At 50.6% G+C, this 22,115-nt stretch overlaps 1 protein-coding gene across 2 annotated transcripts in view; it reads right to left on the bottom strand.

Moving 5' to 3' along the window:
- Positions 1 to 22,115, bottom strand: part of LOC132394206 (glyoxylate reductase/hydroxypyruvate reductase-like) — a 51,438-nt gene that overhangs the window by 6,343 nt on the left and 22,980 nt on the right. For both annotated transcript variants that reach the window (XM_059970071.1, XM_059970072.1), the window contains exons 5-7: positions 20,297 to 20,385; positions 17,724 to 17,828; positions 36 to 171 (exon numbers count right to left, since the gene is read on the bottom strand). In XM_059970071.1, the coding sequence (XP_059826054.1) occupies positions 36 to 171; positions 17,724 to 17,828; positions 20,297 to 20,385 (330 nt within the window). The remainder of the gene's footprint in view (positions 1 to 35; positions 172 to 17,723; positions 17,829 to 20,296; positions 20,386 to 22,115) is intronic.

Here is a 22,115-nt window from a genome sequence, read left to right as displayed (position 1 = left end):
CTTGGAAATAATAAATTCCTGCCTTCACTTCTTACCTGCTTGTGTTGATGAATACTGCTGTCTTTTTCATTTTTGAAAACAACTTATTGTTGCAGATGCCTTTTGTGTCAGGTGTCAAAGCACAGTGCACAGTCACAAAGTCTGATTCCTCTGCTAGTTTATCCAAAGACACTGCAAAGAAAAGGCCAGCTTTTATTGGCTGAAAGTAACGAATCTACTGCTTTTAACACCTTAGGCTCTTCAGCTTGGCTTCCAGCTGTTAGAATTACTTAGTTTGTGAAGTATTGATTGAATAGCACCATGAATGGAGAGGAAGATATATACTGATTCTGTTGTTTTCCCTATACACACACATATAAATATCTATATTGTTTATACATATAGTTTGGAAATATAAAGCTGTCAGAATGACTTTGTCTACTAGTTCCAATTTAAGTTATTTATATCTTCCCGCCTCTGTGCAGCTTTATACTATGGAATCCATATTTATATCTTCCCGCCTCTGTGCAGCTTTATACTATGGAATCCATATTTTGTTCCTTTGCTATAATTTACCTTGAGCTGAACACCTTATTGATAATGGAATTTATAACCAAGTAGTGTACATCCCTTGCCTGGGTTGAGTAGCCTTCTAAACTTCACATCAACCAATCACACAGCCAGATTGGTAATGCTGTGTTATTAGAAATTAGTGGCTTAAATCTATAATGAAAGAAATAGCTTACCACACCACACCTTTGTAGAAAGTTGCTCAAGCATGTTTGATCGACAAAACAAAGAACAAATCCAATCAGATCAGTATCACGTACTCCTGATCAAAGAAGTGATATTCAGTAATCAGTACACTGTCTGATAGGGAACTTATTTATGAGATATTAGACAGCCATTCCCGATCACAGTAAGTGCTTTATAGCGAAGGCCAGTGACCATCACCACAAAAGCAGAAGCAAGACAAATCTTTACACGTCAGAATAACCGTGTCTACTTCTGGCCACCAACTAGCAAGAAAACATGAAGGCTCTAAGAGTGGTCAAAATTGATGTATGTGGTGAGAAGACGTAACGGGGGGAATGGGCGTGGAGAGACCAAGGATTACCCGGGCCAGTGAGATCGTTTAGACCTGTGGAAGGGGTTAGATACACAGTAATATGTAACACAGTTGTTGTATTTATTTGCTAATCTGGCCTTTGGACTTTGGAGCTTGACTTTTAAAAGAAGAATCCACTTCACTGTTGTTCCTTTCCAAATTACTGAGGCTAATCAGAAATTAGCCATGACTGAGTGATGGCCTCAGACTAGAAGCCAGTTACTGCTCTGTTTCTTTTTCAAATCTGCACAGAGGATGGTGTTTTGCATTGGCAAGCACATCCATATGGTGCACAGATTTCTTTATTTTCAGTCAAAGGATCTTCTCACAGTGTTACTCACAATGCGATAAGTCTACAAAAGGGGGAAAGTTAGGTAAAGGAGACAGAAGGATTATTGTGGATTTTTTCATTTTCAATTATAAACGGAATTGCTGAATATTGGTTTGCATTTGCTGCTGCCCAGTCCGAGGGTTCCTGATCTCAGCGATGTTCATCAGAGGAGACCCCGTCACGCGGACAATGCTTCAGCAAGGAATGGAGTAAGAGGAATGAAGGGTTATGGGGAAAGGAGGGCGAGTCCATGGTCATATCAGCCATGACATGACTGGATGGCAGACAGGCTCGATGGGCCAGATGGCCTACTCCCGCTCTGAGTTCTTATGAACTCAATAGACCCTTGTCTAGGAATGAGATCAAGGTTAATTAAAACTGTGAAGTTGATGTTTGACAGAACAATTAAGAGATCTTTTGATGCCGAAAACTGCTGCAATTTGTCGGCAAAAATGACTTTCAATCTGTTAGAATTTCCGACAAGGCGAGTATTTGGTCCCATTCCACATTGCCCTTGATGAGAAAGTGTGGGTTGTTTCTGAACCTAAGGCGGATCTTGAGAGCCACCATCCTCGCTGGTATGCCAAGCAGGCATTCGAAGATGCTACTGGCAAATCACAGTGATGTTTTGCAGACAGCAAATAAAACTATCAAAAATTCTAATAAAAACACTTTTCTGGGACTGCGATCTCTGCAGTCCACAGCCTGTGCACTTGAACCATCCGTATAACGTGGTGTTTTTGTGAACTGGACTCTCAACAATACAAATGAAGCAATGTGGCCCAACTCCAAGCGCGGTTAATGAATTGATATTTGGACAACTCAAGCAACGAGCCAGATTAAAAAGATTAAGGTGTTGAGATTGAGGGTGGAGGAGAAGCCAGTGTTCAGCTCACTACTCTGGGTGGATTTACTTTCCTCAGTGATGCACTGACGCTGGAGCTGCAGCCTGCAGTCACCGACACTCACTCAGTGATGAACCGGCTCCGTGACAGTGTGTGATCACAGTCACCGACACTCACTCAGTGATGAACCGGCTCCGTGACAGTGTGTGATCACAGTCACCGACACTCACTCAGTGATGAACCGGCTCCGTGACAGTGTGTGATCACAGTCACCGACACTCACTCAGTACTGAACCGGCTCCGTGACAGTGTGTGATCACAGTCACTGACACTCACTCAGTGATAAACCGGCTCCGTGACACAGTCACCGACACTCACTCAGTGATGAACCGGCTCCGTGACAGTGTGTGATCACAGTCACCGACACTCACTCAGTGATGAACCGGCTCCGTGACAGTGAGTGATCACAGTCACCGACACTCACTCAGTGCTGAACCGGCTCCGTGACAGTGTGTGATCACAGTCACCGACACTCACTCAGTGATGAACTGGCTCCGTGACAGTGTGTGATCACAGTCACCGACACTCACTCAGTAATGAACCGGCTCCGTGACACAGTCACCGACACTCACTCAGTGATGAACCGGCTCCGTGACAGTGTGTGATCACAGTCACCGACACTCACTCAGTGATGAACCGGCTCCGTGACAGTGTGTGATCACAGTCACCGACACTCACTCAGTGATGAACCGGCTCTGTGACACAGTCACCGACACTCACTCAGTGCCGAACCGGCTCCGTGAGAGTGTGTGATCACAGTCACCGACACTCACTCAGTGATGAACCGGCTCCGTGACAGTGTGTGATCACAGTCACCGACACTCACTCAGTGATGAACCGTCTCCGTGACAATGTGTGATCACAGTCACCGACACTCACTCAGTGATGAACCGGCTCCGTGACAATGTGTGATCACAGTCACCGACACTCACTCAGTGATGAACCGGCTCCGTGACAGTGTGTGATCACAGTCACCGACACTCACTCAGTGATGAACCGTCTCCGTGACAGTGTGTGATCACAGTCACCGACACTCACTCAGTGATGAACCGGCTCCGTGACAGTGTGTGATCACAGTCACCGACACTCACTCAGTGATGAACTGGCTCCGTGACACAGTCACCAAAACTCACTCAGTGATGAACCGTCTCCGTGACAGAGTGTGATCACAGTCACCGACACTCACTCAGTGCTGAACCGGCTCCGTGACAATGTGTGATCACAGTCACCGACACTCACTCAGTGATGAACCGGCTCCGTGACAGTGTGTGATCACAGTCACCAACACTCACTCAGTGATGAACCGGCTCCGTGACAGTGTGTGATCACAGTCACCGACACTCACTCAGTGATGAACCGGCTCCGTGACAGTGTGTGATCACAGTCACCGACACTCACTCAGTGCTGAACCGGCTCCGTGACAATGTGTGATCACAGTCACCGACACTCACTCAGTGATGAACCGGCTCCGTGACAGTGTGTGATCACAGTCACCAACACTCACTCAGTGATGAACTGGCTCCGTGACAGTGTGTGATCACAGTCACCGACACTCACTCAGTGATGAACCGGCTCCGTGACAGTGTGTGATCACAGTCACTGACACTCACTCAGTGATGAACCGGCTCTGTGACACAGTCACCGACACTCACTCAGTGATGAACCGGCTCCGTGACAGTGTGTGATCACAGTCACCGACACTCACTCAGTGATGAACCGGCTCCGTGACAGTGTGTGATCACCGTCACCGACACTCGCTCAGTGATGAACCGGCTCCGGGACAGTGTGTGATCACAGTCACCGACACTCACTCAGTGATGAACCGGCTCCGTGACAGTGTGTGATCACAGTCACCGACACTCACTCAGTGATGAACCGGCTCCGTGACAGTGTGTGATCACAGTCACCGACACTCACTCAGTGATGAACCGGCTCCGTGACAGTGTGTGATCACAGTCACCGACACTCACTCAGTGCTGAACCGGCTCCGGGACAGTGTGTGATCACAGTCACCAACACTCACTCAGTGATGAACCGGCTCCGTGACAGTGTGTGATCACAGTCACCGACACTCACTCAGTGATGAACCGGCTCCGGGACAGTGTGTGATCACAGTCACCGACACTCACTCAGTGATGAACCGGCTCCGTGACAGTGTGTGATCACAGTCACCAACACTCACTCAGTGATGAACCGGCTCCGTGACAGTGTGTGATCACAGTCACCGACACTCACTCAGTACTGAACCGGCTCCGTGACAGTGTGTGATCACAGTCACTGACACTCACTCAGTGATGAACCGGCTCCGGGACAGTGTGTGATCACAGTCACCGACACTCACTCAGTGCTGAACCGGCTCCGTGACAGTGTGTGATCACCGTCACCGACACTCACTCAGTGATGAACCGGCTCCGTGACAGTGTGTGATCACAGTCACCGACACTCACTCAGTGATGAACTGGCTCCGTGACAGTGTGTGATCACAGTCACCGACACTCACTCAGTGATGAACTGGCTCCGGGACAGTGTCTGATCACAGTCACCGACACTCACTCAGTGATGAACTGGCTCCGTGACAGTGTGTGATCACAGTCACCGACACTCACTCAGTGATGAACCGGCTCCGTGACAGTGTGTGATCACAGTCACCAACACTCACTCAGTGATGAACCGGCTCCGTGACAGTGTGTGATCACAGTCACCGACACTCACTCAGTGATGAACCGGCTCCGGGACAGTGTGTGATCACAGTCACCGACACTCACTCAGTGATGAACCGGCTCCGGGACAGTGTGTGATCACAGTCACCGACACTCACTCAGTGATGAACCGGCTCCGTGACAGTGTGTGATCACAGTCACCGACACTCACTCAGTGATGAAACGGCTCCAGGACAGTGTGTGATCACAGTCACCGACACTCGCTCAGTGATGAACCGGCTCCGTGACACAGTCACCGACTCTCACGTATGATCACAGTCACCGACACTCACTCAGTGATGAACCGTCTCCGTGACAGTGTGTGATCACAGTCACCGACACTCACTCAGTGATGAACCGGCTCCGTGACAGTGTGTGATCACAGTCACCGACACTCACTCAGTGATGAACCGGCTCCGTGACAGTGTGTGATCACAGTCACCGACACTCACTCAGTGATGAACCGGCTCCGTGACAGTGTGTGATCACAGTCACTGACACTCACTCAGTGATGAAACGGCTCCGTGACACAGTCACCGACACTCACTCAGAGATGAACCAGCTCCGTGACAGTGTGTGATCACAGTCACCGACACTCACTCAGTGATGAACTGGCTCCGTGTCAGTGTGTGATCACAGTCACCGACACTCACTCAGTGATGAACCGGCTCCGTGAGAGTGTGTGATCACAGTCACCGACACTCACTCAGTGATGAACCGGCTCCGTGACAGTGTGTGATCACAGTCACCGACACTCACTCAGTGATGAACCGGCTCCGTGACAGTGTGTGATCACCGTCACCGACACTCACTCAGTGATGAACTGGCTCCGTGACACAGTCACCGACACTCACTCTGTGATGAACCGGCTCCGTGACAGTGTGTGATCACAGTCACCGACACTCACTCAGTGATGAACCGGCTCCGTGACAGTGTGTGATCACAGTCACCGACACTCACTCAGTGCTGAACGTGCTCCGGGTCAGTGTGTGTTCACAGTCACCGACACTCACTCAGTGATGAACCGGCTCCGTGACAGTGTGTGATCACAGTCACCGACACTCACTCAGTGATGAACTGGCTCCGGGACAGTGTCTGATCACAGTCACCGACACTCACTCAGTGATGAACTGGCTCCGTGACAGTGTGTGATCACAGTCACCGACACTCACTCAGTGATGAACCGGCTCCGTGACAGTGTGTGATCACAGTCACCGACACTCACTCAGTGATGAACCGGCTCCGTGACAGTGTGTGATCACAGTCACCGACACTCACTCAGTGATGAACCGGCTCCGGGACAGTGTGTGATCACAGTCACCGACACTCACTCAGTGATGAACCGGCTCCGGGACAGTGTGTGATCACAGTCACCGACACTCACTCAGTGATGAAACGGCTCCAGGACAGTGTGTGATCACAGTCACCGACACTCGCTCAGTGATGAACCGGCTCCGTGACACAGTCACCGACTCTCACGTATGATCACAGTCACCGACACTCACTCAGTGATGAACCGGCTCCGTGACAGTGTGTGATCACAGTCACCGACACTCACTCAGTGATGAACCGTCTCCGTGAGAGTGTGTGATCACAGTCACCGACACTCACTCAGTGATGAACCGGCTCTGTGACACAGTCACCGACACTCACTCAGTGATGAACCGTCTCCGTGACAGTGTGTGATCACAGTCACCGACACTCACTCAGTGATGAACCGGCTCCGTGAGAGTGTGTGATCACAGTCACCGACACTCACTCAGTGATGAAAAGGCTCTGTGACACAGTCACCGACACTCACTCAGTGATGAACTGGCTCTGTGACACAGTCACCGACACTCGCTCAGTGATGAACCGGCTCCGTGACAGTGTGTGATCACCGTCACCGACACTCACTCAGTGATGAACCGTCTCCGTGACAGTGTGTGACACAGTCACCGACACTCACTCAGTGATGAACCGGCTCCGGGACAGTGTGTGATCACAGTCACCGACACTCACTCAGTGATGAACCGTCTCCGTGAGAGTGTGTGATCACAGTCACCGACACTCACTCAGTGATGAACCAGCTCTGTGACACAGTCACCGACACTCACTCAGTGATGAACCGGCTCCGGGACAGTGTGTGATCACAGTCACCGACACTCACTCAGTGATGAACCGGCTCCGTGACAGTGTGTGATCACAGTCACCGACACTCACTCAGTGATGAACCGGCTCCGTGACAGTGTGTGATCACAGTCACCGACACTCACTCAGTGATGAACCGGCTCCGTGACAGTGTGTGATCACAGTCACCGACACTCACTCAGTGATGAACCGGCTCCGTGACAGTGTGTGATCACAGTCACCGACACTCACTCAGTGATGAACCGGCTCCGTGACACAGTCACCAACACTCACTCAGTGATGAACCGGCTCCGTGACAGTGTGTGATCACAGTCACCGACACTCACTCAGTGATGAACCGGCTCCGTGACACAGTCACCGACACTCACTCAGTGATGAACCGGCTCCGTGACAGTGTGTGATCACAGTCACCGACACTCACTCAGTGATGAACCGGCTCCGGGACAGTGTGTGATCACAGTCACCGACACTCACTCAGTGATGAACCGGCTCCGTGACAGTGTGTGATCACAGTCACCGACACTCACTCAGTGATGAACCGGCTCCGTGACGGTGTGTGATCACAGTCACCGACACTCACTCAGTGATGAACCGGCTCCGTGACGGTGTGTGATCACAGTCACCGACACTCACTCAGTGATGAACCGTCTCCGTGACAGTGTGTGATCACAGTCACTGACACTCACTCAGTGATGAACCGGCTCTGTGACACAGTCACCGACACTCACTCAGTGATGAACCGGCTCCGTGACAGTGTGTGATCACAGTCACCGACACTCACTCAGTGATGAACCGGCTCCGTGACAGTGTGTGATCACCGTCACCGACACTCGCTCAGTGATGAACCGGCTCCGGGACAGTGTGTGATCACAGTCACCGACACTCACTCAGTGATGAACCGGCTCCGTGACAGTGTGTGATCACAGTCACCGACACTCACTCAGTGATGAACCGGCTCCGTGACAGTGTGTGATCACAGTCACCGACACTCACTCAGTGATGAACCGGCTCCGTGACAGTGTGTGATCACAGTCACCGACACTCACTCAGTGCTGAACCGGCTCCGGGACAGTGTGTGATCACAGTCACCTACACTCACTCAGTGATGAACCGGCTCCGTGACAGTGTGTGATCACAGTCACCGACACTCACTCAGTGCTGAACCGGCTCCGTGACAGTGTGTGATCACAGTCACCGACACTCACTCAGTGATGAACTGGCTCCGTGACACAGTCACCGACACTCACTCTGTGATGAACCGGCTCCGTGACAGTGTGTGATCACAGTCACCGACACTCACTCAGTGATGAACGTGCTCCGGGTCAGTGTGTGATCACAGTCACCGACACTCACTCAGTGATGAACCGGCTCCGTGACAGTGTGTGATCACAGTCACTGACACTCACTCAGTGATGAACCGGCTCCGTGACAGTGTGTGATCACAGTCACTGACACTCACTCAGTGATGAAATGGCTCCGTGACACAGTCACCGACACTCACTCAGTGATGAACCGGCTCCGTGACAGTGTGTGATCACAGTCACCGACACTCACTCAGTGATGAACCGGCTCCGTGACAGTGTGTGATCACAGTCACCGACACTCACTCAGTGATGAACCGGCTCTGTGACAGTGTGTGATCACAGTCACCGACACTCACTCAGTGATGAACTGGCTCCGTGACACAGTCACCAAAACTCACTCAGTGATGAACCGTCTCCGTGACAGAGTGTGATCACAGTCACCGACACTCACTCAGTGCTGAACCGGCTCCGTGACAATGTGTGATCACAGTCACCGACACTCACTCAGTGCTGAACCGGCTCCGTGACAATGTGTGATCACAGTCACCGACACTCACTCAGTGATGAACCGGCTCCGTGACAGTGTGTGATCACAGTCACCAACACTCACTCAGTGATGAACCGGCTCCGTGACAGTGTGTGATCACAGTCACCGACACTCAATCAGTGATGAACCGTCTCCGTGAGAGTGTGTGATCACAGTCACCGACACTCACTCAGTGATGAACCGGCTCCGTGACAGTGTGTGATCACAGTCACTGACACTCACTCAGTGATGAACCGGCTCTGTGACACAGTCACCGACACACACTCAGTGATGAACCGGCTCCGTGACAGTGTGTGATCACAGTCACCGACACTCACTCAGTGATGAACCGGCTCCGTGACAGTGTGTGATCACCGTCACCGACACTAGCTCAGTGATGAACCGGCTCCGGGACAGTGTGTGATCACAGTCACCGACACTCACTCAGTGATGAACCGGCTCCGTGACAGTGTGTGATCACAGTCACCGACACTCACTCAGTGCTGAACCGGCTCCGGGACAGTGTGTGATCACAGTCACCAACACTCACTCAGTGATGAACCGGCTCCGTGACAGTGTGTGATCACAGTCACCGACACTCACTCAGTGATGAACCGGCTCCGGGACAGTGTGTGATCACAGTCACCGACACTCACTCAGTGATGAACCGGCTCTGTGACAGTGTGTGATCACAGTCACCAACACTCACTCAGTGATGAACCGGCTCCGTGACAGTGTGTGATCACAGTCACCGACACTCACTCAATACTGAACCGGCTCCGTGACAGTGTGTGATCACAGTCACTGACACTCACTCAGTGATGAACCGGCTCCGGGACAGTGTGTGATCACAGTCACCGACACTCACTCAGTGATGAACCGGCTCCGTGACAGTGTGTGATCACAGTCACCAACACTCACTCAGTGATGAACTGGCTCCGTGACAGTGTGTGATCACAGTCACCGACACTCACTCAGTGATGAACTGGCTCCGGGACAGTGTCTGATCACAGTCACCGACACTCACTCAGTGATGAACCGGCTCCGTGACAGTGTGTGATCACAGTCACCGACACTCACTCAATACTGAACCGGCTCCGTGACAGTGTGTGATCACAGTCACTGACACTCACTCAGTGATGAACCGGCTCCGGGACACAGTCACCGACTCTCACGTATGATCACAGTCACCGACACTCACTCAGTGATGAACCGTCTCCGTGACAGTGTGTGACACAGTCACCGACACTCACTCAGTGATGAAACGGCTCCGTGACACAGTCACCGACACTCACTCAGTGATGAACCAGCTCCGTGACAGTGTGTGATCACAGTCACCGACACTCACTCAGTGATGAACCGGCTCCGTGACAGTGTGTGATCACAGTCACCGACACTCACTCAGTGATGAACCGGCTCCGTGACAGTGTGTGATCACAGTCACTGACACTCACTCAGTGATGAACCGGCTCCGTGACAGTGTGTGATCACCGTCACCGACACTCGCTCAGTGATGAACCGGCTCCGGGACAGTGTGTGATCACAGTCACCGACACTCGCTCAGTGATGAACCGGCTCCGGGACAGTGTGTGATCACAGTCACCGACACTCACTCAGTGATGAACCGGCTCCGTGACAGTGTGTGATCACAGTCACCGACACTCACTCAGTACTGAACCGGCTCCGGGACAGTGTGTGATCACAGTCACCAACACTCACTCAGTGATGAACCGGCTCCGTGACAGTGTGTGATCACAGTCACCGACACTCACTCAGTGATGAACCGGCTCCGGGACAGTGTGTGATCACAGTCACCGACACTCACTCAGTGATGAACCGGCTCCGTGACAGTGTGTGATCACAGTCACCAACACTCACTCAGTGATGAACCGGCTCCGTGACAGTGTGTGATCACAGTCACCGACACTCACTCAGTGATGAACTGGCTCCGGGACAGTGTCTGATCACAGTCACCGACACTCACTCAGTGATGAACTGGCTCTGTGACAGTGTGTGATCACAGTCACCGACACTCACTCAGTGATGAACCGGCTCCGTGACAGTGTGTGATCACAGTCACCGACACTCACTCAGTGATGAACCGGCTCCGTGACAGTGTGTGATCACAGTCACCGACACTCACTCAGTGATGAACCGGCTCCGGGACAGTGTGTGATCACAGTCACCGACACTCACTCAGTGATGAACCGTCTCCGTGACAGTGTGTGATCACAGTCACCGACACTCACTCAGTGATGAACCGGCTCTGTGACACAGTCACCGACACTCACTCAGTGATGAACCGGCTCCGTGACAGTGTGTGATCACAGTCACCAACACTCACTCAGTGATGAACCGGCTCCGTGACAGTGTGTGATCACAGTCACCGACACTCACTCAGTGATGAACCGGCTCCGTGACAGTGTGTGATCACAGTCACCGACACTCACTCAGTGATGAACCAGCTCCGTGACAGTGTGTGATCACAGTCATTGACACTCACTCAGTGATGAACCGGCTCCGTGACAGTGTGTGATCACAGTCACCGACACTCACTCAGTGATGAACCAGCTCCGTGACAGTGTGTGATCACAGTCACCGACACTCACTCAGTGATGAACCGGCTCCGTGACAGTGTGTGATCACAGTCACCGACATTCACTCAGTACTGAACCGGCTCCGTGACAGTGTGTGATCACAGTCACTGACACTCACTCAGTGATGAACCGGCTCCGGGACAGTGTGTGATCACAGTCACCGACACTCACTCAGTGATGAACCGGCTCCGTGACAGTGTGTGATCACAGTCACCAACACTCACACAGTGATGAACTGGCTCCGTGACAGTGTGTGATCACAGTCACCGACACTCACTCAGTGATGAACTGGCTCCGGGACAGTGTCTGATCACAGTCACCGACACTCACTCAGTGATGAACTGGCTCTGTGACAGTGTGTGATCACAGTCACCGACACTCACTCAGTGATGAACCGGCTCCGTGACAGTGTGTGATCACAGTCACCGACACTCACTCAGTGATGAACCGGCTCCGTGACAGTGTGTGATCACAGTCACCGACACTCACTCAGTGATGAACCGGCTCCGGGACAGTGTGTGATCACAGTCACCGACACTCACTCAGTGATGAACCGTCTCCGTGACAGTGTGTGATCACAGTCACCGACACTCACTCAGTGATGAACCGGCTCTGTGACACAGTCACCGACACTCACTCAGTGATGAACCGGCTCCGTGACAGTGTGTGATCACAGTCACCGACCCTCACTCAGTGATGAACCGGCTCCGTGACAGTGTGTGATCACAGTCACCGACACTCACTCAGTGATGAACCGGCTCCGTGACAGTGTGTGATCACAGTCACCGACACTCACTCAGTGATGAACCAGCTCCGTGACAGTGTGTGATCACAGTCATTGACACTCACTCAGTGATGAACCGGCTCCGTGACAGTGTGTGATCACAGTCACCGACACTCACTCAGTGATGAACCAGCTCCGTGACAGTGTGTGATCACAGTCACCGACACTCACTCAGTGATGAACCAGCTCCGTGACAGTGTGTGATCACAGTCACCGACACTCACTCAGTGATGAACAGGCTCCGTGACACAGTCACCGACATTCACTCAGTGATGAACCGGCTCCGTGACAGTGTGTGATCACAGTCACTGACACTCACTCAGTGATGAAATGGCTCCGTGACACAGTCACCGACACTCACTCAGTGATGAACCGGCTCCGTGACAGTGTGTGATCACAGTCACCGACACTCACTCAGTGATGAACCGGCTCTGGGACAGTGTGTGATCACAGTCACCGACACTCACTCAGTGATGAACCGGCTGCGTGACAGTGTGTGATCACAGTCACCGACACTCACTCAGTGATGAACCGGCTGCGTGACAGTGTGTGATCACAGTCACCGACACTCACTCACTGATGAACCGGCTCCGTGACAGTGTGTGATCACAGTCACCGACACTCACTCAGTGATGAACCGGCTCCGTGACAGTGTGTGATCACAGTCACCGACACTCACTCAGTGATGAACAGGCTCCGTGACAGTGTGTGATCACAGTCACTGACACTCACTCAGTGATGAACCGGCTCCGTGACACAGTCACCGACACTCACTCAGTGATGAACCGGCTCCGTGACAGTGTGTGATCACAGTCACTGACACTCACTCAGTGATGAAATGGCTCCGTGACACAGTCACCGACACTCACTCAGTGATGAACCGGCTCCGTGACAGTGTGTGATCACAGTCACCGACACTCACTCAGTGATGAACCAGCTCCGTGACAGTGTGTGATCACAGTCACTGACACTCACTCAGTGATGAACCGTCTCCGTGAGAGTGTGTGATCACAGTCACCGACACTCACTCAGTGATGAACCGGCTCCGGGACAGTGTGTGATCACAGTCACCGACACTCACTCAGTGATGAACCGTCTCCGTGAGAGTGTGTGATCACAGTCACCGACACTCACTCAGTGATGAACCGGCTCCGTGACAGTGTGTGATCACCGTCACCGACACTCACTCAGTGATGAACCGGCTCTGTGACAGTGTGTGATCACAGTCACCGACACTCACTCAGTGATGAACTGGCTCCGTGACAGTGTGTGGTCACAGTCACCGACACTCACTCAGTGATGAACCAGCTCCGTGACAGTGTGTGATCACAGTCACCGACACTCACTCAGTGATGAACCGGCTCCGTGACAGTGTGTGATCACAGTCACCGACACTCACTCAGTGATGAACCAGCTCGGTGACAGTGTGTGATCACAGTCACCGACACTCACTCAGTGATGAACCGGCTCCGTGACAGTGTGTGATCACAGTCACTGACACTCACTCAGTGATGAAATGGCTCCGTGACACAGTCACCGACACTCACTCAGTGATGAACCGGCTCCGTGACAGTGTGTGATCACCGTCACCGACACTCACTCAGTGATGAACCGGCTCTGTGACACAGTCACCGACACTCACTCAGTGATGAACCGGCTCCGTGACAGTGTGTGATCACAGTCACCGACACTCACTCAGTGATGAACCGGCTCCGTGACAGTGTGTGATCACAGTCACCGACACTCACTCAGTGATGAACCGGCTCCGTGACAGTGTGTGATCACAGTCACCGACACTCACTCAGTGATGAACAGGCTCCGTGACAGTGTGTGATCACAGTCACTGACACTCACTCAGTGATGAACCGGCTCCGTGACACAGTCACCGACACTCACTCAGTGATGAACCGGCTCCGTGACAGTGTGTGATCACAGTCACTGACACTCACTCAGTGATGAAATGGCTCCATGACACAGTCACCGACACTCACTCAGTGATGAACCGGCTCCGTGACAGTGTGTGATCACAGTCACCGACACTCATTCAGTGATGAACCAGCTCCGTGACAGTGTGTGATCACAGTCACTGACACTCACTCAGTGATGAACCGTCTCCGTGAGAGTGTGTGATCACAGTCACCGACACTCACTCAGTGATGAACCGGCTCCGGGACAGTGTGTGATCACAGTCACCGACACTCACTCAGTGATGAACCGTCTCCGTGAGAGTGTGTGATCACAGTCACCGACACTCACTCAGTGATGAACCGGCTCCGTGAGAGTGTGTGATCACAGTCACCGACACTCACTCAGTGATGAACCGGCTCCGTGACAGTGTGTGATCACCGTCACCGACACTCGCTCAGTGATGAACCGGCTCCGTGACAGTGTGTGATCACCGTCACCGACACTCACTCAGTGATGAACCGGCTCTGTGACAGTGTGTGATCACAGTCACCGACACTCACTCAGTGATGAACTGGCTCCGTGACAGTGTGTGATCACAGTCACCGACACTCACTCAGTGATGAACCGGTTTCGTGACAGTGTGTGATCACAGTCACCGTCACTCACTCAGTGATGAACCGACTCCGTGACAGTGTGTGATCACAGTCACCGACACTCACTCAGTGATGAACCGGTTTCGTGACAGTGTGTGATCACAGTCACCGTCACTCACTCAGTGATGAACCGACTCCGTGACAGTGTGTGATCACAGTCACCGACACTCACTCAGTGATGAACCGGTTTCGTGACAGTGTGTGATCACAGTCACCGACACTCACTCAGTGATGAACCGACTCCGTGACAGTGTGTGATCACAGTCACCGACACTCACTCAGTGATGAACCGGCTCCGTGACAGTGTGTGATCACAGTCACCGACACTCACTCTGTGATGAACCGGCTCCGAGACAGTGTGTGATCACAGTCACCGACTCTCAGTCAGTGATGAACCGGCTCCGTGACAGTGTGTGATCACAGTCACCGACACTCACTCAGTGATGAACCGGCTCCGTGACACAGTCACCAACACTCACTCAGTGATCAACCGGCTCCGTGACAGTGTGTGATCACAGTCACCGACACTCTCTCAGTGATGAACCGGCTCCGTGACAGTGTGTGATCACAGTCACCGACACTCACTCAGTGATGAACCAGCTCCGTGACAGTGTGTGATCACAGTCACCGACACTCACTCAGTGATGAACCGGCTCCGTGACAGTGTGTGATCACAGTCACCGACACTCACTCAGTGATGAACCGGCTCCGTGACAGTGTGTGATCACAGTCACCGACACTCACTCAGTGATGAACCGGCTCCGTGACAGTGTGTGATCACAGTCACCGACACTCACTCAGTGATGAACCGGCTCCGTGACACAGTCACCAACACTCACTCAGTGATCAACCGGCTCCGTGACAGTGTGTGATCACAGTCACCGACACTCTCTCAGTGATGAACCGGCTCCGTGACAGTGTGTGATCACAGTCACCGACACTCACTCAGTGATGAACCGGCTCTGTGACAGTGTGTGATCACAGTCACCGACACTCACTCAGTGATGAACCAGCTCCGTGACAGTGTGTGATCACAGTCACCGACACTCACTCAGTGATCAACCGGCTCCGTGACAGTGTGTGATCACAGTCACCGACACTCTCTCAGTGATGAACCGGCTCCGTGACAGTGTGTGATCACAGTCACCGACACTCACTCAGTGATGAACCGGCTCTGTGACAGTGTGTGATCACAGTCACCGACACTCACTCAGTGATGAACCAGCTCCGTGACAGTGTGTGATCACAGTCACCGACACTCACTCAGTGATGAACCGGCTCCGTGACAGTGTGTGATCACAGTCACCGACACTCACTCAGTGATGAACCGGCTCCGTGACACAGTCACCGACACTCACTCAGTGATGAACCGTCTCCGTGACAGTGTGTGATCACAGTCACCGACACTCACTCAGTGATGAACCGGCTCCGTGACAGTGTGTGATCACAGTCACCGACACTCACTCAGTGATGAACCGGCTCCGTGACAGTGTGTGATCACAGTCACCGACACTCACTCAGTGATGAACCGGCTCCGGGACAGTGTGTGATCACAGTCACCGACACTCACTCAGTGATGAAACGGCTCCAGGACAGTGTGTGATCACAGTCACCGACACTCACTCACTGATGAACCGGCTGCGTGACAGTGTGTGATCACAGTCACCGACACTCACTCACTGATGAACCGGCTCCGTGACAGTGTGTGATCACAGTCACCGACACTCTCTCAGTGATGAACCGGCTCCGTGACAGTGTGTGATCACAGTCACCGACACTCACTCAGTGATGAACTGGCTCTGTGACAGTGTGTGATCACAGTCACCGACTCTCAGTCCGTGATGAACCGGCTCGGTGACAGTATGTAAAGACAAAATACACTGCCGATGCTGTTGTCACTGTGCTCTGTGACAGTGTGTGCTCACAGTCACCAGACTCCTGGACCGTATGCAACACTGAACTGGACACACGGCTGTAGGCTTACTTCCGGGGACTCCGCCGTTCACGTTCTGTGAAATGTTTGTTTGTACAATTTGTTCTTTCCTCTTCACACATTGGATGTTTGACTGTCTTCATGGTTTGAGGTTTTTCACAAACTCTGTTTTGTGGGTGGCTGTAGGAAGATGAATCTCGAGGTTGTATATGGTGTAGGCACTTCGACAAAAAATTTACTTTGAACTTTGACAATGAATGTCTATCGTCCCACGTCCACGTCGCTGACTTCAATATGGAGCGGAGCTCAAGGCGGCTAACTCCCCCACATCCTTGCCCCTAAACCCTACCCTGACCCCTAGCTCCGCTCTCTGTCCCAAAACCATCGCTAACGAACGTAAAAGTCAACTGCATCTGAGCCAGGACATCGACAGAAACTGCAATTCGGTGCCGTGTGTGTGCAACGGCATTTGTTTGCTGTTGTTGTTTTGTTGCCGTTCAGACATTGTTTTTATTCTTGGTGTTGTTCTGCAAATGAGTTGGGGATGTTACGTTGGTGGCAGAACATGTGGTGACACTTGCAGGCTGTCTGCACACCCCACCCTCGCACATCCATTGGCTATATTGGGTGTTGAACACAAGTACTGCAGCTCAGTGCATGTTCCGACGTACTTGTGATAAATATCTGAATCTGAACGGTGGGATAAGCGGGTTGCAAGGAATCAATCCAAGGTCAAGGTCAGTTCCTTCTGCAAAGTACGTTCGGAAATTTTACTACAAGGCAAATTCATCACTGTAGCCTGATTCACCCGCTCCACCAATATTGTCTCACTGTTATTATTATTATTATAATGACTGTTTTCTCACCATATTCAGCCTGTATCTCGGCTGCAACCACTGGCTTTGGCTCAAAATCCGTGTACAGAAACTTCTTCACACCAAATGGCTTCAGTCGCTGTGCCACAGCCAAACCTTTGGGTCAGACAAAACGAGCATAAATATTCACTCTACTTTCCATTAAAACCCTTTCAAACACGAACAGATATTTTATACAAGAGATTCCACAGAGGCTGGAGGTCCAGAGAATCAAACGCAGAATGCTGGATGAACTCAGCAGGTCAGGCAGCGTCTATGGAGAGGAATAAACAATCAAAGAGCCTTCATCAGGGCTGGAGAGGAAGGGGGAGGAAGACAGAAGGGGTAAGAGTACAAGCTGGCAAGGGATGAGAGAGGTCAGGTGGAGGCCTTAGGCATACACATTGGAATGGAAATGGGACGTACAACTGATGAAGTGGGTGGCCACCAGCAAAGCCCATCTTTTGTGGTGGATGGAGTGAAGCTGCTCGATGAAGCAGACCCCAGTCTACATTGTGTCTCATTGCTGCAGAGGCAGCCACAGTGGGAACACTGGATACAGTGGTTGACTTTGACTGACTTGCCGTTGAAGTGTCACTCCTTCTAGAAGGACCATTTGGGGCAGTGAATGGTGGTAAGGAAGGAGGTGCAAGGGCTGGGGTAGCACTAGTCCCAGTTGTAAAAGTATATGCCAGTGGGGAGGGACAAATGGGCAATGGAGTCTCAAAGAGAGTGATACCAACGGAGATCAGAAAGTGGGGGTGGGGGAAGAGGAGGCGAAGTGGTAGGATCCCATGGAAAATGGTGGAAGTTATGAAGAATGACTTGCTGGATGTGGAGGCTCATGGAGAGGTAGGTAAGGATGAGGGGAACTAAAGATGACACCACAGTGTGATTTCCTTCTGTTCACCTGTGAAACAGTTTAAATACTTCACTTTCCTTTTCAAAGCGGCTGGGGTCCTGTCAGAGTTAGTGGGTTCCCACACTCACAGCTCGCCAAGCGGCCTAGCATTTTCAATACCTCCAGGAGTGGCCCGGGACTAATGCACCTTCAGGTGCAGCCCTGTGGACGACCCGATTCCTCGGTGGTATCGCTGACTGAAGCTTCGTGGGGGATAGGAACATCAAGACAGCAGTGTACACTGCTGCAGACTGTAATACCGAAACAGCAAGCTGTTGTCTCCCCTCTCACTGTGGCTGGAGTGATCGTTCTCTCTCCCTCATTAGTGAGAGGGAGAGCCTCTGGCACGTCGAAGTTTTGGGTGAACAGTGGTTTTTTGTTGGACTCTAGTTCAACGTCTCTTTGGGGCTCTGCTATTGCTTGCATGGTGGGTGGGGGGGTCGATGCTTTGATGCTGCTTGTGTGTAGGAGGGGGAGGGGGCTTTGGGGTCCTAACATTTTTCCGTAATTCATTCTTTGGGCGTTTGCCTCTGTTTCGATGAGAAGAGTAAGAATTTCAGGTTGTACACTGTACATACATCCTCTGATATTAAATGGAAGTATTGAATTCTGTTCCTGTTAAAGCGGTAGGGAGATGGGGTAATGGCAAAAGTCTGGGAAATGGAGGAGATGCAGGATTGATGGTAGAGGAAGGGAAACACCGTTCTTTAAAGAAGGAGAACGCCTCAGATGTTCTGGAATGGAAAGCTTCATCCTGGGAACAGATATGGGACAGACGGAGGAACTGAGAGAGGAGAATAACCTTTTTACTAGTGACAGGATGGGAAGAGATATAGTCAAGAGAGCTGTGAGGGTCAGTAGGTTTATAAAATATATCAGTAGACACTCTGTCTTCAGAGAAGGAAACAGAGATTGAAAAAGGGCAGAGAGGTGTCAAATATGGACCATGTAAATTCGAGGGCAGGATGGAAGTTGAAGGCAAAGTTAATGAAATTGATGAGTGCTGCATGGGTGCAGGAAGCAGCACCAATGCAGTCATCGATGCAGTGCAGAAAGAATTAGGGAGTGTTTCCAGTCTAGGTTTGGAGCATGGGCTGTTTCATGTAGCTGGCAAAAAGGCAGACATAACTGGGGCCCATATGAGTGCCCTTGGGTTTGGAGAAAGTGAGAGGAACTGAAAGAAAAATTGTTGAGGGTGAGGATCAGTTTTGCCAGACAGGATGGTGGTGGTGGAGAGGAACTGGTTAGGTCTGGTGTCTAGAAAAAAGCATCGAGCTTTATGGCCCTCCTGCTGGGGGATAGAAGTGTATTGAGTCTGGACATCCACAGTGAAAATGAGGCAAACAGGGCTATGGAAACTCCTTTCTGATCTTTTATGCTTCCAGGACCAGTTAAGATGATATGGTGTCACAGAGCTGTAAAACTTTTCCACCTGTGTGTCAAATGATAATTTTGTCCCCATTTTAAAGTTTATCATCTATTTCAGAGCTTCAAGATTGTAATTATATGTCTGTTTGTTTCTCCTATCCTTATGCAGGTCTTTAATGATCCTATCTGCTTTGGTTCAATCAAAAACTCAAGGTGACCCACCTTTCTTTAAGATGATCTCTGGGAGAACAGATTAAAGTTGGTTCCAATGCTCTTTCAGTTCACAATTACTTTAAGACCTTAACTAATGACTCACCTATTCTTCCCAGGCCCACAATCCCCACGGTGCTGTCAGACAGTCCATAGCCACAAAGCCACAAGGGTTTCCACGTGCCCCAGCCACCACTGGAAGCAGAAAGGTTTCAGGTTGCAGCATCACCACAGCTTTAACTAAAACAACTTCAATCCACTGTTAAAACTGGCTATTTAAAAAACAAAGATAAAAGAGCAGTTCTATGTACAGTATAAACCTGCTGACTCTTAAAAAGTACTTGCAGAAGTTAATTCCAGGCATTGTCTCAGCAAGGTGTCTTGTGGGCAGTTCACACTCACAACTTACACAGCACTTGCACCATTTGATCAACATGTCAAAGAATCAGGCACCCAGGGCAGTGCAGTAGTGAGTTCTGCTGATTCATATTTCTGAGGCATGAGTTTGTTCCTGACTTTGAATGCTGTTCCTGTGGAGTTTGCATGTTCTCCTTGTAATCCCCAGAGGAAACCCACACCCCAAAAACATTCTGAGAGGCTAATTGTCAATGGGAACTTTTAGCACTTTGAGAAGATAAGTGACAAATGGATCAAAGATAAGTTTGTGAGAGAGAATAATTTGCTGGGCTACAGGACTATAAAGAGAGGAGGAATGGGAGTGGGAGGGCCAAATGGCGTCATTCAGTGTTAAGCAAAGACCTAGCTCATTTATAGGAGCTTCAAAGTCAGCTTCTCAACTCGAGGGATGGACAGGCAGATGATAGAGCAGTGGGGTGCATTGAAGTGTAACTCAAAGGCTAAATCCAAAAGGGTGATCAATACAGGACTGAAGGTATTATATGTGAATGCACACAGTATACAGAGTAAGGTAGGTGATCCTGAGGCACAGTTAAGAGATTGGCAGGTATGATGTTGTGGGCATCACTGAGTCGTGGCTGAAAAAGGTCATAGTTTGGAGCTTAACATCCAAGGATACACTTGGTATCAAAAGGACAGGTAGGTAGGCAGAGGGGGTGGGGTGGCTCTCTTGGTAAAATTGAAATCAACCCCTCAGAAGGTGGTGACATTGGATCAGAAGATGTAGAATTCTCGCAGGTAGGGTTAAAAAACTACAAAAGTAAAATGACCCTGAAGGACCCTGAATGACTGCATACGGTAGCCAAGATGTAGGATAAATATTACAATGAGAAAAGGCATGTAAAAAGGGCAAAGTTACGATAGCAGGTAGGTTGGGAAGATCAGGTTGGTGCTGGATCCCAAGAGAGGGAATTTGCAGAATGCCTACAAGATTTTTAGAGCAAGTTGTAGTTGATTCCACTTAGGGAAAAAGCTGTTCTGGATTGGGAATTGAGTAATGAATTGGATTTGATTGCTGAGCTTGCGGTAAAGGAACCTTTAGGAGACAATGATCATAGTATGATAGAATTCACATTGCAATTTTAAAGGGAGAAATTAACATCAGATGTATTAGTATTACAGAGGCATGAAAGAGGAGCTGGCCAAAGTTGATTGAAGGGGACACTATCAGGGATGACAGCAAGAGAGCAATGGCTGGAATTTCTGGGAACATTTCAGGATAGATACATCCCGAAGATGAAGAGGTATTCTAAAGGGAGCGTGATGCAACTGTGGCTGATAAGGGAATTCAAAAACAGCATAAAAGCAAAAGAGAGGGCATATAATATAGCAAAGATTAGTGGAAAGTTAGCAGACTGGGAAGCTATTAAAACCTAACTGAAGGCAATTAAAAATCCATAAGGAGAGAAAAAATGAAAGCTAGCCGATAGAGGACACTGAAAGTTTTTCAGATGTATAAAGAATAGAAGAAAGTTGATATTGGACTTCTGGAAAATTATGCTGGAGAG

The sequence above is a fragment of the Hypanus sabinus genome, chromosome 5 (assembly GCF_030144855.1).
Source record: "Hypanus sabinus isolate sHypSab1 chromosome 5, sHypSab1.hap1, whole genome shotgun sequence".
Classification (NCBI taxonomy): Eukaryota; Metazoa; Chordata; class Chondrichthyes; order Myliobatiformes; family Dasyatidae; genus Hypanus; species Hypanus sabinus.
Note: the sequence above shows the minus strand (reverse complement) of the source record. Positions and strands in the feature narration are given on the sequence as shown.